Here is a 16,936-nt window from a genome sequence, read left to right as displayed (position 1 = left end):
CTTCTGTGGACACTGATCCCTAAGTTCCCCATTTCTAGAAAGGGAAAGCACGCCTCAGGCTTTTCAAGAATGCTAGAATATTGCAAGCATTTAAATTTACATTCATCCATAGGGATTTATGTCAATATTGCAAACATTCATCAGGACAGATTGAAGACCTTAAAATTCATCTAGATTTCAAGCATTTGGCTGACTTACTTTATAAATGTAGGGACACTTAATGAGTTTGGAAATTAAAGGAATTTAATAAGTCACCTTCCAGTCTCTGAAACAACTTGTTTACTCTCTTTGACTTACATAGTGTTTCTGTGAAATAATAAACAACTTTTTGAGATTAAAAAAAAAAAAAAAAAAGAATGCATTGAGCCGGGCGTGGTGGCCTATAATCCCAGTGGCTTGGGAGCCTGAGGCTGGAGGATCCATGAGTACAAAGGCAAACTCAGCAATTTAGGCTGTCTCTAAATAAAATATAGAAAAGGGCTGGGGCTGTAGCTCAATGGTAAAGTGCTTGCCTCGCATGTGTGAAGCACTGGGTTCGATCCTCAGCACCACATAAAAAATAAAGATACTGTGTGTTCATCTACAACTAAAGAAATGTTAAAAAAAAAAAAAAAAAAAAAAAGGGCTGGGGATGTGGCTTAGTGGTTGACTGATCCTGGGTTCAATCCCCAGTATCAGGGGAAAACAAGACAAAACAGCATTTACTAAGGGATAAAGAATTTGGGGGTATAAATGTAACCTAGATAGGCATTTATAGTTCATAACCAAGAATCCCATTAATTATGTACTTATAGTTAATATAAGCCATCATCAGAAATCCTAGACTCAGGTCAGAGTTATTCTCTGGCTTAAAAATCACATGGTTGCACTGGGGTTGTAGCTCAGTGGTAGAGTGCTTACTCAACATGCACAAAGCCCTGGGATGGACCCCCTAGATGGGAAAAACAGCCAATTCAAACCAAACAACTTACCACTATCAATGGTCCCCAGGTCCCCTAACTGGTTGCTTTTCTTTGCTTTCACAGTTGGTCACAAAGCCATGGCTGTGTGTATGTGTATAACTTATACTATCCTTTCTATTTTTTTTTTTTTTAAGAGAGAGGTGAGAGAGACAGAGAGAATTTTTAATATTTATTTTTTAGTTTTTGGTGGACACAACATCTTTGTTTGTATGTGGTGCTGAGGATCGAACCCGGGCCGCACGCATGCCAGGCAAGTGCGCTACCGCTTGAGCCACATCCCCAGCCCTATCCTTTCTATATATACTTTTTCAGTATATATTTCTAGTATACACTTTTTTTTTTTTGTTATATACTTCTGGTATTCCTGAAGGGCGAGTCCTCAATAGTCCTATCCTCTTTTGGGTTGTGGTATTTTGGTTGCCATATTCCCACTGGCCTTTACCATGGGACATGGGAATACCAGAAACCACTTCTGAGAATCCCCTGGATTCCTGATTTAGTCCTCTGGGCCTCCAAGGTGTAGGATCCCAGTCTCCCTCTAGTTACTAAGATCAGTCCTGCTGATCAGTAGAGGAACTGGCTCTCTGCATAATGGCTCAGTAGTTTAAGGAGCCCCTAACATCCAGGTGGCAGCTTCAGGTTCCAATTCAGTGGAACCATTATTGGGTAGCCTATTGGATTATAAGACCTTGTTAAAAAAAAAAAAATCTTTGGATGGGGAATGTATGAGACATAGTAATAGTGAGCAGCTACTCCCACACTAGCCCTTGGCTTTCAGACCTATGCATTGTGGCTGTGGGGGACTGCAGCACATATTGGCCTCTGATCTAAAGCATCTACTCTGTCCTATAAGACCCCAAACCCCATCCTTTCAAGGTGTTGTCCTACAACTGGCACCATTGTAAGCCATTCCACCTTTCAAATGATTCCGTCTGGGTAAAGGAATAGATGGTAAAAATGGTGAATTCATAGGTCTGAGCCCACAACTGCATTTGCTCTGTGAAATCAGTTTATCAACCAGAAGAAAAGCTCTGTAGAAGGCCGTAGCAGTGGATGAGCATGCCAAGTCCACTGGCAATGTGCACAGGACAAACACCTGGTCTCCACTGGACCAGTGGGAGGCTGCCTTTTCACTAACATTTTATTCACCAAAGAATAAAATGTTGACATTTCATATTTTCTTTGCCTTTCCTAAGTCTCCCAGAAATGTACCTATAACCCAGAATACCTGAGAAAACTGTCAGTGGTCGTAAGCCACACAAATGGGCATATTTAATGAATGTCAAGAGAAGCTGCTTTCACCTTCCATGTGGAGATGGAATGATATAGCTGCTTATGAGACTGGACCTCATTAAAACCCAGTAGCTCCAAGTGAGACTCAGCATAAAAGGCCTTGATGTGGTGAAAAACATACCTCAAAAATGTGATTCTGAATTTTTGAGATGCACAACTTAGGAGAAAGGAAACAACACCATTTAGGAAAATGCAAAGCCCTAAAGCACTCAGGTACACTTTAAGAGCATCATAAAACCATATTTTCTTTTTTGGCATGCTGGGGATGGAACCCAGAGCCTCACACACGCTGGGCAAGTCTTCTACTGCCGAGTCACATGCCCATCTCAAGAAAACCATTCTTTTTATTTAGTAGAGTAGTATGGATGAAGTGGACTTTATTGATGGTGACAGTAGGACTCTCTTCCTCACAGGGGCTGGCTGTGTTGGAACACTGAGTTGAGACTTGCTCTTCCTCTCCTGTTCTTGCTGGGGTGGATGGTCCAGGGACTCCTACTCCTTGGAGGCCATATGGACCATAAGGCCTACCACTACGTTGCTGTAGCCAAATCCATTGTCATACCAGAAAACAAGCATGACAAAGAGTTTGTCGAGGGCAATGCCAGCCCCAGCATTGACAGTGGAATGAGAAGTGCAGGAGACAACTTGGTCCTCAGTGTAGCTCAGGATGCCCTTCAGAGGCCCTCTGATGTCTGCTTCACCACATTGATTTCATCATATTTGACAGCTTTTTCTTGATGGCAGGTCAGACCTATGACTCACACCTTGGGGATGGCACAGAGAAGGCCATGCCAGTGAGCTTCCCTTTAACTCAGTGCTGACCTTGCCAAAGTGTTGGCAGTACCAGTGGATGCAAGGATGTTCTGAGTAGCCCCAGTCATCATGCCAGTTTCCAGAAGGGCCATCCCAAATGCCAAAGTTGTAATGGTGGTAGAGGAGGCATTGCTGACATTTTGAGGGAGTTGTACTTCTCATAGTTCACATTCATGACAGATGGAGGCATCTGCAGATGAGGTAGAGATGATTCTTTTTGGTGCCACCTTTTAAATAAGCCCTGGACTTCTCCATGGTAGTGAAGACACCAACGGACTCCATAACATATCCAGCACCATTTGATGTTAGTAGGATCTCACTCCTGGGAGATGAAGATGGACTTTATATTGATGACAAAATTCTCATTCTTAGTATGTGGCAATTAACTTGCTGTGGGTCAATGATGGAACAAGTAGACCATATAGCTGAGGTGAATGAAGGGGTCATTGATGTCAACAATATCCATCCTGCCAAAGTTAAAAGCAGCCCTGGTGACCAGGGTTAAGTCCATTCACTCCAACCTTCACCAGTGTCTTTGAGGACATGGCTGACACTGCACAGAAGATGCTGTTGTCTGTTTAACAGGGAGGGACAGAGAGCCAAGGACAACCCCACCCATCCTGCGGTACTGGGGATTAAACCTAGGAGTGCTCTACCACTAAGCTACATCACCATTTTATTAATTTAATTTTGATACAGTCTTGCTAAGTTGCCCATGCTGAACTTGAACTTGTGCTCTTTCTACCTCAGCCCTCCAAGCTGCTGGGATTACAGGTGTGCACTAGGCAAGAAAACCTTTCTTAACATGCAAATCCCAGCAATCAGAAGTTACAGGTTTCTGAAGGCCAACATCATGCAAATTCCAGGATGTCAGTGTGAACAGTTAATACAGAATATATATTATGCACACACACCAGGGGCCAGGTCATCACTGGATTTCACCTGGTTTGAATTAGTTCCTAATAGCACAGGCTATGAGGTTTACACCACTAAGGTGAAATTCCATGCAAATCGCTCTATAGCAACTTTTTATAAATGTTCAGGGATGAGCTGTTTTCTACCTCCCAGGCCATGCGAGACCCAAAATGTAGCAAGAGAATCATCAATGTAGAATCCATTGGTGACACACTGAAACAATGATGCTTCTCAGAACTTTTGTAAACCCACACGTGTCACTGTGTGGAACAGTGTGGTCTGAAACATGAGCCAAGTACTGGTTGAGCAGCTACTGCCATCTGAGGGCATTCATTTTCAGGCACAAAGGCAAGACAGCAGGTCACCTGTTCTCTTGTGAAGCACTCTGCATTAGACTGGTTTTGAATATATATATTTTTTGGTAGTGTTGAGGATGAAACCCAGGGCCTCATGCATGCTAGGTAATGCTCTACCCTGAGCTAGCATATAAGACCAGCCCTGGCTCTTAATTTTAGTATGGTAGCTGTTACTCTTGGATAGAGCTTAAAGAGAAGCAAGTAAATACTGCAACATAATATGATCAGTTTTCTCTTTTTAGAATAAAAATACAGAGTCAGAAATATGAATCTCTCTTTAGAAATCAGTTTTGATTACAGGGAACCCATTAAAGTCATTCCAACCTAAAAATACTCAATCAGGTTCTGCGAAGGTAACTGATTTTTTTCTGTGCCATTAAAAAAACCTGAAAAGCACAGAACATTCAGTATGCAGGGAGCTGATGAGCTTGACTGAATGGCTAATATCTCAAGAGAGGGTTTCAGGTCAAAGGTGCGTAAGGATTTTCATCAAAAGTTAAAAAAGGTAAGAACTTAATTGCCATCAAGCTGACTTATCTACTTTTCTCTATCTGAAATCCTAACACCTTAGCTATGGTTTGTATGGCTCTCAAAGTTTAACTGCATGAGGTTACAATCCTGGCCCCTGCAGGACACAGCTACAGGTCATAAATTACACCTGTTTAATCACCAGAAGATTAACTCACAGAAAACTTCAGTGGTTATCTTTTTTCCTGTCCTGAATGAATTCTGTCCTTGTATTCCCTCACCCCAATTCCCAGTGGTCACACTGAGACAGCAGCTCACTTAGCTCGTCTCCCCTGCTCTGCTGGAGAAGGGTTCCTAGGGCTCTGCAGTTTTTCCAGGGTGAGCTCTCTGCAGTGTTCTGCTATTGATGGTTGCTTTCTCTTGCCTGTTATTCACCTTCTGCCTGCACCTCCCATTCACCTTCTGTAAAAGGTCAGAAGTGACATTTAAGATGTAGCCCTGACTTTCAGAGAACATAAATGCATTAAGTATCATTAAGTATTAAGAACATTAAGTATCATTCTTAAACAAAAGACAATTCTATGAGGCAAGGAGGTTTTATGTAAGCCTTTCAGAGGCCAGAATAACACGAGCTTTCTCACGGCAATGTACCTGATCAATTAAAGAAAAATGAGATTTTCCTAAGCTTTGTGTTTGATTTTCTGCCACTCAGGTGGGGTATTCCCAATTGGGAGATGCCTGGTATTCTGAGATTTCAGAGACAGAGGTAGAAACATCCCATAGTCTCTGCAGACCCTTTACTGAGAAGATTAACCATATCCGTAGTCAGAATGAGACCAGACACAAGAGTACAGAAGCCATTTGCATTTTAATCAAGAATGACTATTAGCCCTTGAGTAGCTATATTGGTGATTATAGATGATTTTAATTTGGGAGACAAAATTGCTGATAGGGAAGTCAAAAATTCCAAATGAAACTTTTATTTACTATACTACATATTCTGAGATATTCCATGTTCAAGTATTTCTAGAAAAATTTCTTTTTGTTTCTAACAGAAACTAAAGTTCCTCCTTTGGGTCTCCCCACATCCATCAACAAAAATCCAAATAGCACAAAAACTTAAAATGAGAATAACAAGTACAAGATAAAAAAGAAAATGTAAATAGTATGAAATTAGTTTTTATTTTTAGCTCAAAATAAATGCTTCACATTTTGTCAAAATTAAAACTAAAGATGAACACTTAGAATAAGGGTGGAAACACATTGTTTCCATCCCCTGGGAAACCAGTAAGGCAGATGCTGTAACGTGGCTTGGTTTTTTCCACAGGACTAGTCTAAGCAAACAAAACAAAACAAAAATCTCTCCCCAACTTTCCTTCTACTGTTAGCTGTATCTATCAGGGCTGTTCCTGGCTGGATAAAATCCCCCAACCCCCAATGCAACATGAAACAAGGGATTTGAAAAGTTGGGAAAAACCTTTTAACTTGTTCATATAAAAACACTTTTCTAAGGAGATTTAGTAAAGGTAACATCCATTGGCAACTTAGTTGAGGTTTCTGCTGGGTGTGTTGGTGCATGAGCACTCTTGGTGAATTCATACCAGAGTTACCAGGGTGCGACTCACACCTCCCAATTTACCACAGGGATGTCTTAAAGTTGAATTTCAGTTTCAGCAGATACTTCAGATTTACCTGAGCAATATCATAGACAATGTACCTGGAGGGAAGTATGTCAAGGAGCCAACAGTGCTGAGTTTGTGTCCTGCCTCTTCTCAAGGAAGATAGGATGCTCAGTGCTATGAGCAAGTCATCCTTGGGGCTTCTCTGGGGGACTGAGTTGGGGGCCTCCTAGGCAGACAAAAAGCCAATCCTCTGGAAATGGGGAAAGGCCTGTACCCTGTGAGCCAACCAGAGTCGGACATTTCACTCCATACAGGGAGACCATGCAGGGGCCAGTCACCATAAGACCCACTATAGGACATCTAATCCCAGTCTGCCCTGGGTGATCTGTGCATATGTAAGCCATGTTATGACTCCAAAGCATTCCTCTGTGCTCACACACAGCACACTCACGAAAGGATACTCATTATATAGTAGGCAGGTGTCGTTAACTCCTGATGAGATCCCGGTCCCGAGTGGAACCTCTACACCCTCCAGAGTGATACTGGCCGAAGGGTCAGGGGTAGTTTTGCCCAAACCTGAAAAACAGAAGGTGCAAGTGATAGGAATTGAGAATGGATGTAAAAATGTCCTGGGGGTGGGAGAGCTACTTTAGGCTGGGTACAGGTTCTCATTTTAAGCATACAAATTCCATACCCCATGCTTTGTCAGAAGTCTGTAAATTGGTGATCCTATTACAGTATCAATCATGACTGGTTCTGTGTGAGAAGACTGACAGCTGACCCCTAAGGAGTGACACTGATGAACAGAAATGCATAGCAGTCACACCTGATTCAGAGTCCTGAATCATCATATGCTACCAACTCCAGCAATCTAAGATGCTGCAGGTGCCACTGTCACCTGAGGCCCCCTTCTTGCCTGCTATAGCTAGAAGAGTTAGGTTAAGCCAGTGAATGCCCCTGATTACTGGTGCTCACACTGAGAATGACCTATGGCACCTGTGATACTAGCTGTACCCACAGAGAGGGAAATTTCTTTTTAATTTGAAATGAATGGATGTTTAACACCCAAACCCAAGAACACTAGCTTTTGGAGGAAGCACCGCCCATCCCGCCAACCTAGGGCCCCCAGATGTAGCAGCAGCTCTGGCAACACATTACCTTTGACACTGTGCTTGCCCTTGGGTAACTTGCTGATATGAGAAGCATGCTTCAGTTCATACCTAATCAAGACAGGACAGTCTCAGAAGATTCCTCAAGACACTGGTTCTCAAAACCAATAGATTAATTAGCAGAACAATGTTAGATGAGCTAAAGACCCAGAGAACCCAGCACCTCTTGGAACTCCCTCCCAAGTTTCTGGCACTGCTCCAGAACTTGCAGGTGTAACTCTTCCTGAACCTCATTGTTTAATGATCACTACTAGGAAGCCACTTTCAAGAAAAGGTCCTGTTTGGAGCCCTGGCCAACAACTCTGGAGGTTTTATCTGAACTAACAATCCCTGGACCTCCCTCTTTGGGTTACAGCTGATAGGATCAGGGCGGATGTCTAAACCAAGCTAGTCTAATCAGATTTTCTCTGTGGAGAATTTGGAACTGAGATTAAGACTCCAGCTCCATCCTTGCTGATCTCAGAAAATCTAAATACATGAGAAGCAGAAGGGAGTTATGGGGTTATCACCTTTTTGTGATTTAACCTCTGCTTCCCAGTCCACAGGGAGAACAGATACTGCCGGTTCCTGAGGCCTAGTTATTCCTGTCCTTGCATTTTCTGAGGCATCTCTGTATCTCCCTTGTTCCCTTGCTTTGAATTGGTTTCTGATTCTTTTAAGCGAAGAGTCATAATTGGTAGAGAATTTTCCTGGTCACCCCCCAGCCAAAGAGATTCTCCTTTCCTCAGTCTACTCTATCTGTTCCCATTAAGTGTTTCTGGCCTCAAAGCCAGGTCTACTTACATGTTTCCAAGGGCAACTTCTCCCAACAGGATTAATCCTATCGGGTCTCCCTGAGATGTGTGGCAGTAGTTAGCACTCTTTGAGACCATGTCAGCAAAATAGATCCCTTTGCCAAACATGTAGCCTGTCTGCAAGAATGGAAAAGGGACAGCTGAAAACCTAATGGGAAATTAGGCTAGTTACTGAGTTTTGATTTTAGCTTGGCACCCAGCTAAGGGCTGTGATCCATCACTTTTAATAAGCTGGAGCCCAGAGACTACCCGGGCTGTCAGATCCACAAGCTGCTGGATGTTGAGGGGCTGCAAGAAGTTATTTAATCTTTCGGATTCCACTTTTCTCTTTCCTTCACTGGGGAAAATAATGCCATGGAGCTAATGTAAAGATTAAATGCAATCATAAATTTTAGCTTAGATTAGTGCCAGGCACATGTACACACTCAAGAATATTGGCTATTATTTCTATTCCCTTCTATGTAAGTGAAACACAGGGTTTAGTGTTTGGGTCACTGGCCCAGTCAGACTACACAATACTAGCGAGTCATTACACTTCCTCACGCCTCACTTTTTACAATGGTAAAAAGAAGCCTGGAAGGCCATCTCCAAGGTCCTGTCCAGACGGTCCATTCTAATAATCCAGATCTCTTGTGTCTGGGTAAGGATTTACTCAGTTATCATCCACTTTATTGATGATAAAAAGACAAGTTCATGGAAGCTGCTAGCTGGGAAGTGGTAGAGGCAGATCTGGACTCAGGTTGGCCTGTAGTCAAAGCCCATTCTTTGCTTGTCAACACACCCAATTAGCATTCACAGCATCCTTGGCCTGGACAGTTTACTGCTTTTGTTCCAGAAACTACAAATTGTTACCTGTGCAGCTGCACCTGTGACAGGGCTGGGACCTGGAGGATAAAGGTGAAGGCACTACTGAGGCTATAGCTGTGGGGCTGGAGAAAGGGTGTTTTTTAAAAAAAAAGTCCACTTGAGCAGTCACAGCCGAGCCAACACCACATCTTTAAATAAGACCCCTTGTTCACAGGGGACACACGCACTCTAACCCAAGTACCTGCAAGCTCTTTGTGGGAACAGGTAGGTGTCATTTACCCTATGCTCCCCACACCTCCCCAGGCCAGGCACATACCACAGGTGCTTCAGGCGGGGCTATCCGCAGACCCTGGGAGAGGATCCCAGCAAAGTTGGTGGTCCTGGACCCATGCCATAGCAACCTTCGATTGTGAAGCTGCTTAAAGGGTTTGTAGCGTTGGCTCTCCCCTTCACGCGCTATCTTGAAGATCTGGGTGGGTATTCAACAAAGGGGAGAAATAAAAGCAGCTGTTAATCTGGTTAAGTGAAAGTTCTGGATGGATACTGGAGAGCTGATCACCTGTCTCTATAGCTAGAAATTAAAAGGTCTGTTGCAATAAGGAAGATGTTTTCCACCAGGCTCAGAGTGACACAAGTCATCAAGATCCCACTCAGCAAGGACTATCTATGAAAATTAGCACTATAATGAAGTAGATAGACACTGTAGGACTTTATCTTGAACCTCCGATAATCAATCATACTTTCTGATTCTAAAATCAGGTCTGGGAAATGGAAATGTCCTTTTAAAACAGAATAAAAAGCCACCCCCAACTATAAGACTACTAGTTTTTCCTGTTCAACAGACAAATGAATCACTTCCTCTGATAATTTAAAGACAAGAAGACTGATCTTTTCTACCCAAGCCCAGGTCAGAGGAGTGGGCAGGGAAGCTGGCAGGACATAAGGGGGTGGGGAGAAGGGTTCTTACATCCACAACTTCCAGATCATAGGCGTTGTGTGTGGTTGCGTGGGTGTTCTTAACATACTTCCTGATGATCTCTGCTTCTTCAGAGTCTTTGTCAACTACCTACAAGATAGGCATTTTGGGGTTAAGAGCATGGGAGACCACGGGGAAGCAGGAAGATATTAATATACAAGCTCAACAGACCTTAGGACCAACTGCCTGTGGGTCAAAGCAATTCATAGGCCTTGGGCCCACAGTGCCAGCTCCCTGAGCATCCACCTCTTCATCTAGCTGGACAGACAGGATTTCCAGGATTCCCTTAAAATCCTGTGAATTTTGGTATCAGTAAAGCTAGAAATATGGGGCTCAATGTCAGTGAAGTGAGGGAACCCAGAATTATGAACCAACTCCCAGGAAAAAGCAGTCTAGCTCACTGATAAGATGATGCCTTGAAATTAAAAGTCTGATCAACTCTTGGGGTTTTAAGGACAAATGCTCAGTCGTTAATCTTCACAGCCACCCATATTATGTCTGGCTCAGAGCACATCCTTAATAATGTAATCTACACTAAACAAATCTGAATCTATCATGAAGGAGGCTATGTGTGTCTTATGTTTCTATACTCTTATTTAAAGTTTGGAAAATAAAAAATTTGAGATAGAGTCTTGCTAAGTTGTTTAGACAGTCTTGAATTTATGATCCCCTGTCTCTGCGTCCTAAGTTGCTAGAATTACAGGCCTGTACCACATCACCCTTTTATTTATGTCTTATTTTTAAAGACAAGGTCTCATTAAGCTACCCAGGCTGGCCTCAAACTTGTGATCCTTTTGCCTCAGTCTCTGGAGAGTCACTGGGATTATAGGCGTGTGCCACTCTACCTGGCTCCCTGCTGTCTCTTAATTAAAATCTTAATTATAAACAGAAATAATAAGAATCCTTTCACTAAGAACCCACAGCTTTCCCATCAAGAAGGGAAAAGAAGGGGCTGAGGATGTGGCTCAAGCGGTAGCGCGCTCGCCTGGCATGCATGCGACATGTACTGGGTTCGATCCTCAGCACCACATACAAACAAGGATGTTGTGTCCGCTGAAAACTAAAAAATAAATATTAAAATTCTCTCTCTCTCTCCTCTCTTAAAAAAAAAAAAAGAAGGGACATTTGGTGTCTAACCCTGCTTGGACCCTAGACCTGTGCTTTGTCCTAAGCAAGGAAAATTGGCTCTGGCTCAACACTTTAGTGCACTTGAGCCCCTGCCATGCCACAAGCAGGGAAGCAGCGGCTGAGGAAATCAAGGCGCACAGGCAACAAAGCCAAACTCAGGACAAGTTAGGAGATAAGGCACAGATTCTTCCTCTGGTTGGCCCAGGCAGGGCGATTTCTGTATGAGTGTCCAATGCACTTACGTTCAGGACAACGTGTGTGCCAAATCTGGGCTATTTTGGCCTCAGGGGAAAAAAAAGCTCAGGCACATATTTTCCTTATATTTGTCATTGGGCATTTCACTTCTAAGTGGGAACTGAAAATTACAAGGTTTATGCCACCCTCTGGTTTGCTTTGAAAGAGAGGAAGGGAGATAAAAAGGGAGGGAAGGGCAACAGAAAGGAAAGGGAGAGGGAGAAGGAGGCGAAGAGAGGTAGAGAAGGGAGAGGGGAGTGGGAGACAGGAGAGGAAGAAGAGAAGAAAAGAGAAGAGAGAATTTTTTGACAAGAATTCTCAAAAATGAGTCTCCACACTAGCTAAGGTGCTAGCTTAGAAGCCTGCCTTGCAAACTAGGTGCCTGTCTATAAGTTAAATGTCCAGATGGTTTCAAAGGACCTCAGTGACATCTGAGAATTTATTAGAAAAGCACACTTATAGCAATCTGTGTTTCAATGAGCTCTCCAGGAGATTCTGGTGCATAGAACCACTACTCTTGGGGTAAGTGCTTAAGATGTTTGGGGAAGGGCAGGCCTTCTTACCTTAATGTCAGTTTTGAGCTTCTCATAGTTAACATCAATGGGATCCTTGCTACTGTCATCAGATCCACCCCTAAGCAAACTGTAGGCCACCTCAATGTCCAGGAGGTTGTCCAGCATTTCTACCTTGGCCTGGGGGAACAAAAGACGGACGCAGAGTTAAGAGCCAAGTTGAGGGAGACAGATTCTCTACACCTTTGGCACACAAATGGAGTGCAGACAGTGTCCAATAAATACGGTGGGAGGGAAGATCTCCCTGCTCCTCAGGGTTAGCCTATTATCGTCACTCACAGCATTTCCTGGAGTACCAATAAAGCTTCACTGCCTGGAGGAGTTGTTAAGTGGCATTAAGAACTGCCTTTCCATTTGCCCACTGATGGTAGGTGGGAACTTACACTAAGGATGTACAAAGCCATAACTCAGTCTGGAACTCTCATAGGCTCCTTCTGAGCAAGTAAAGATCTCCTTGCCCAGTGGCTCCTCCCAAATTGACTTGGTAGAGCAAAGGCAAGAGAAACAATAATTTATCCCCTGTGGCTCTGTTTCCACCAATATGGGTAGAAACTTCATTTCAAAATGAGGTAATGGAGGTGGTTCTGCCCCCACAGACCATGAAGAACTGGGAAGCTGCAAAGGAGAAAGGCATAGCCCAGTAGCCTGGGATTCCTCCCAAGCTTCAGCACTACCTGCACACTATCTGCATTGTTCAGGAGCGGGGGCTTCTTCATTCCAAAGTCGTGGGGGATCAGAGTGTAGAAGCGATTTGAGAGATCCAGGATCTGGGAGTCGCTGCTACCCTGGGACACCGCCTGGAAAAGAGGGAGTAAAAAATGTAAGACTAAGAGGCAGTAGCTCCAAGTCCCAGCATTTGTCTAGACTTTCTCCTTTAGAGGATGAGTGTTTCAGCCAAGTCTATAGGTAGTCTGCTGTAAGCATGAGCCATTGAGCCAGGATATGTGGGGAAATGATCAGAAGACCATGTTTCTACTGAATTGACAGCGCTAAGTAGGGGTAGGATCTCCTACTTTCTAACAGGACAGCTCAACACAATGGGCTTCTCATGTGACAATTCATTTTGTACAAAGAACTGTGCTATTATATCAATTGTAAAATCTAGACAAGTGGGCTCATAGCTACTGCTGTAAAAATTTCTTTAACTTTGTTGGAAGATTTTTCAAGTTGGGGGTTTCCCATTTTTAAAAAAATATTTATTTATTTATGTATCTTTAGTTTTAGGTGGCCACATTATTTTGTTTTTATGTGGTGGTGAGGATTGAACCCAGTGCCATATGCATGCTAGTTGAGTACTCCACCACTGAGCCACCCCAGCCTCTCCCACTGTTATAAAATTCAATCAAGTCCTTTTATCCACTGACCCCCACCTTTGAGGTGGGGAATTTGTTTATTGTACCTGAAGGTCCAGGTGGCCAGGCACAGAGAAGCTAAGCAATCCCTACTGACATAATGTCATTTAGTGCCCAAATGCAGAGAATGCATGAAAAGTTGGACCACTGGGTTACTGCATATTTGGCAGTCTAAGTGATCACAGAATGGTCATGGGGTAATAAGCTAGTACCCTGCAGATCTACTTCTCATTCTGGTGTGTACTTTTCCAGGCTGAAAAATTCTATGTGCTGGAGGCTTGCTCTGTAATGGGAAAGGAAGTTATTCCAGCCCTCACATCTAGTGCTTCTGGAATAGGGAAAGACTGCACTGAGAAAAGCCTTGAATATTCTCAGCTAGTGGATAACAGGAAAAGGATTGATTGCTCTGGGCCAGCTATAACTGGATTTTTTTTTTGGGGGGCGGGGCGGGGGCACACACTAGGGACTGAACCCAGTTAATTCTTAATCACGAAGCCATCCCCAGCCCTTTTTTCTTTTTTGAGACAGGATCTCACTAAGTTGCTAAGGCTGGCCTTGAACTTGTGATCCTCCTGCCTCAGCCTGTTGAGAAGCTGAGATTACAGGAATGTCCCACCATGTTGGGCTGTAACTGATTTAACAGCTTTGTTTCAGGGCCTTTTCTTCAGCAGTCAGGCAGTACCCATCCTGGGTACTTCTGTTTCTTCACAGAGTGTACTCTATTCCCAAGTATAAGAAGAATATTCCAAATCCTCTAGGATGTAGCCTGAAGGTTCTGAGGACCAGAGGACCTTGGTACATACTAAATAAATGCTGAATAAGCATAAATGAAAGAAAATGTCTTCTATTTGAAGACTTCCTAGTAAATGCAAAACAAACAGCCTAACTCTTACAGATACACAAAATAAAATCAGTGTTTTTAAGAGACAGGAGGACGAAAATCTGGGTCAAGTTTATAGGAAGTTTATTACGTATCTGAAAAGTGCTATTCGTGAGTTTTATGATAATTTTGGCCAGTGCAGGCACTTTAATAGAGATCCTGAATTGAAAAAAATCCACATCCTCATGAATTATGGTTTGGTACTTCAGTTTTGTTAAAACTAGAATGGAAAATGACATACCCAGGTAGCTCCCTGCTTACCTGCTGGACTTCACTGAGGATGGAGTATGCAGCCTGGATCTGCCTTTTGCTCAGCTTCCCCAAGGGCATCTTCTGAAGGTCAATCTGAGGAGACAGGGTGAGTACCCTTTGAAAGCTGAGCATACTGCAGTGTGATGACAGAAGGGCTGGAGCGATCATTTACCTGCTGTAGGCCTCTTGGGCCCCCAATGGAGGCAGCCAGAGGCTTGCCTGGCTTTCCTAGGAAAACCCAGTAACCCAACTCAACAGAGGACACAGCCCCTCCCCACCTTGGAAGCTGGGGTTTGTCTGGAAGATTTCTGCTCACTTCATTCAAGGCTGGGATAAGCCAGTGCACCATCCTTATGCTCAAAATGTCTAATCACTTCTAGAAGAGAGTATGGCATAATCCCCATCCAATTTCAAAGTGAGAATTAGGGCCCATTGGTCATGATTCCCCACCTCAGGCCACTTTCCCAATATCCCAGAGCCAAGGCAGCAGACCCTGGGCTCCAGACCAGAAACAAAAGACAAGAATCTTCAAGAGGTAGAAGGTTTTTGTTTTTGAAAAAGAACATATACTTTAATCAATGCTGCCTCATTCAAACCAGTCACTCCAAAAGGTTAGACACTGGTTCCAACACTATTGCCACTGCTTGTACTATAGTGGGAGTGACCCTTAAGGCAGGCAGGCTGCATGCTAAAACAGAAAAGCATGGGCCTTACAGGCAGAAGGCCTGACTGATCAATCACATTAGCTAGGAAGGCAGATGCTTTCAACCAACCTTGGTTCCCTGTTTGTAAAATGGGGCCACCTTCCTTGAAAGACAGACTCAACTCCATCCTGTGAGAGACCCTGATTGTGTTAGTTACTTGGTCCCCAGGTTGAGACATCTAGCTACCAGTGGTCCCCACACTCTATATCCTAAGGCATTTGTCACCTGGCCTTTCCCAATAGACACTGACAGGAAGGCAGAGCTCCTGGGAGTTGAGAATGTGCCTTAACCATCTTTGGTCTTCCAGCACCTCTTGTAGTACCCTGGAACAAGACGGAGCTGAACAAGAATTTTAGAAATGTGATTGCTATGGTGATAAAACTAAATAAGAGGATGTTAAAGATACTCAGCTCACTAGACAGCAATCAGGGGTCAGTGACAATAGCTTCTAATTTAACAGCCACAAGCCCTGGCATGCATGCTTCTCTGCACAGGCAATACATATACCTTCTACCCTGAGGGGGAAGATCTGATTTTTGGCAATAGTTAAATAGTTGAGCCAAGTCTGGGGAAGAAGAACATGGTACAACAGAAAAGCAGAGTGACTTTAGTGTGGATTATCAATTGACTTTAAAAGCAGTTCTAAAGAAGGAACTCTTTAGAGATGTTTCCATTAAGTACAGGGTGACCAGAGCAAGAGCAGACGTCCAGGAGAAGCAAATACTCCCCAAGCATATAATTCTGGTGTTTATATAAAACAAAACAAAAAACACCTAGTTGCCCTAATTTTAAACCCCTCAAAATGTACTCACAGGCCAGCAGGATGAAAGAACTAAAAAAAAAATACAACTCCCTTCCCCATTCTGGAAAAGAAACTCAGGAGTAGCACTGGACATACAGCTGGGAGTGCCAGATTCATAGCAACCCAGTTTAGGGAGAAGTGGGAGCAATGGGCTCCAGACCAGAAACAAAAGACAAGAATTTGCAAGTGGTAGAAAGTTTTTGTTTTTGAAAAAGAACACATACTTCAATCAATGCTAGAACCCTAGAGCCATAGCTGCAGCCAGAAGTGGCTCCTAGAGCTATAGTCTGGATTCCCCTCCCCACCACCCCTTTAAAAAACTTTTTGGTTGTAGATGATCGCATGCCTTTATTTTATTTATTTATTTTTATGTGGTGCTAAGGATCAAACCCAGCGCCTCACAAGTGCTAGGCAAGCACTCTACCGCTGAGCCACAACTCCTGCCCTCCCTCTCCCCAGGGTCACCATGTCTGCGTATTGACCTCAATCCCATGTGGGCTCCTTCACTCAGTTTCAAGGTGGGCACCGGCTTTCCTCAACTTCCCACAGGCTGCCTTCTGATGTCTCAGCAGCAGAGGCCCTGGCCTTTCTCTTCCTGCTATTTAATTAACCAGCTAAGTAAAAAAATCAACATAAAAACATCATTTCACAGGAAGAGTTGGGTCTGAGGAGAGTTGAGAACATCTATGAATCACAGACAAACCGGAGTACAAAAGGCTAGAAATGATGCACGGACCTCAGAACATGAATGAGACATAAATCCTTTTCTTCTCCCCTTACCCCAGCAACTCCTCTCTTCTCTTGCATGCACCTACATCTTGGTATGCTGTAAGCTGT

At 43.5% G+C, this 16,936-nt stretch overlaps 1 protein-coding gene across 1 annotated transcript in view; it reads right to left on the bottom strand.

Annotated features, from left to right (window-relative positions):
- Positions 1-5,970: 5,970 nt before the first annotated feature.
- Parp1 (poly(ADP-ribose) polymerase 1) overlaps positions 5,971-16,936 on the bottom strand; it is a 43,703-nt gene continuing 32,737 nt past the window's right edge. Inside the window, exons 15-23 of the mRNA XM_076872852.1 lie at positions 14,603-14,686; positions 12,784-12,906; positions 12,101-12,229; positions 10,167-10,265; positions 9,516-9,668; positions 8,382-8,509; positions 7,588-7,649; positions 6,891-7,005; positions 5,971-6,524 (exon numbers count right to left, since the gene is read on the bottom strand). Of these exons, the coding sequence (XP_076728967.1) occupies positions 6,443-6,524; positions 6,891-7,005; positions 7,588-7,649; positions 8,382-8,509; positions 9,516-9,668; positions 10,167-10,265; positions 12,101-12,229; positions 12,784-12,906; positions 14,603-14,686 (975 nt within the window). The 3' untranslated portion in view covers positions 5,971-6,442. The remainder of the gene's footprint in view (positions 6,525-6,890; positions 7,006-7,587; positions 7,650-8,381; positions 8,510-9,515; positions 9,669-10,166; positions 10,266-12,100; positions 12,230-12,783; positions 12,907-14,602; positions 14,687-16,936) is intronic.

Source organism: Callospermophilus lateralis, chromosome 13 (genome assembly GCF_048772815.1).
Source record: "Callospermophilus lateralis isolate mCalLat2 chromosome 13, mCalLat2.hap1, whole genome shotgun sequence".
Lineage (NCBI taxonomy): Eukaryota > Metazoa > Chordata > Mammalia > Rodentia > Sciuridae > Callospermophilus > Callospermophilus lateralis.
Note: the sequence above shows the minus strand (reverse complement) of the source record. Positions and strands in the feature narration are given on the sequence as shown.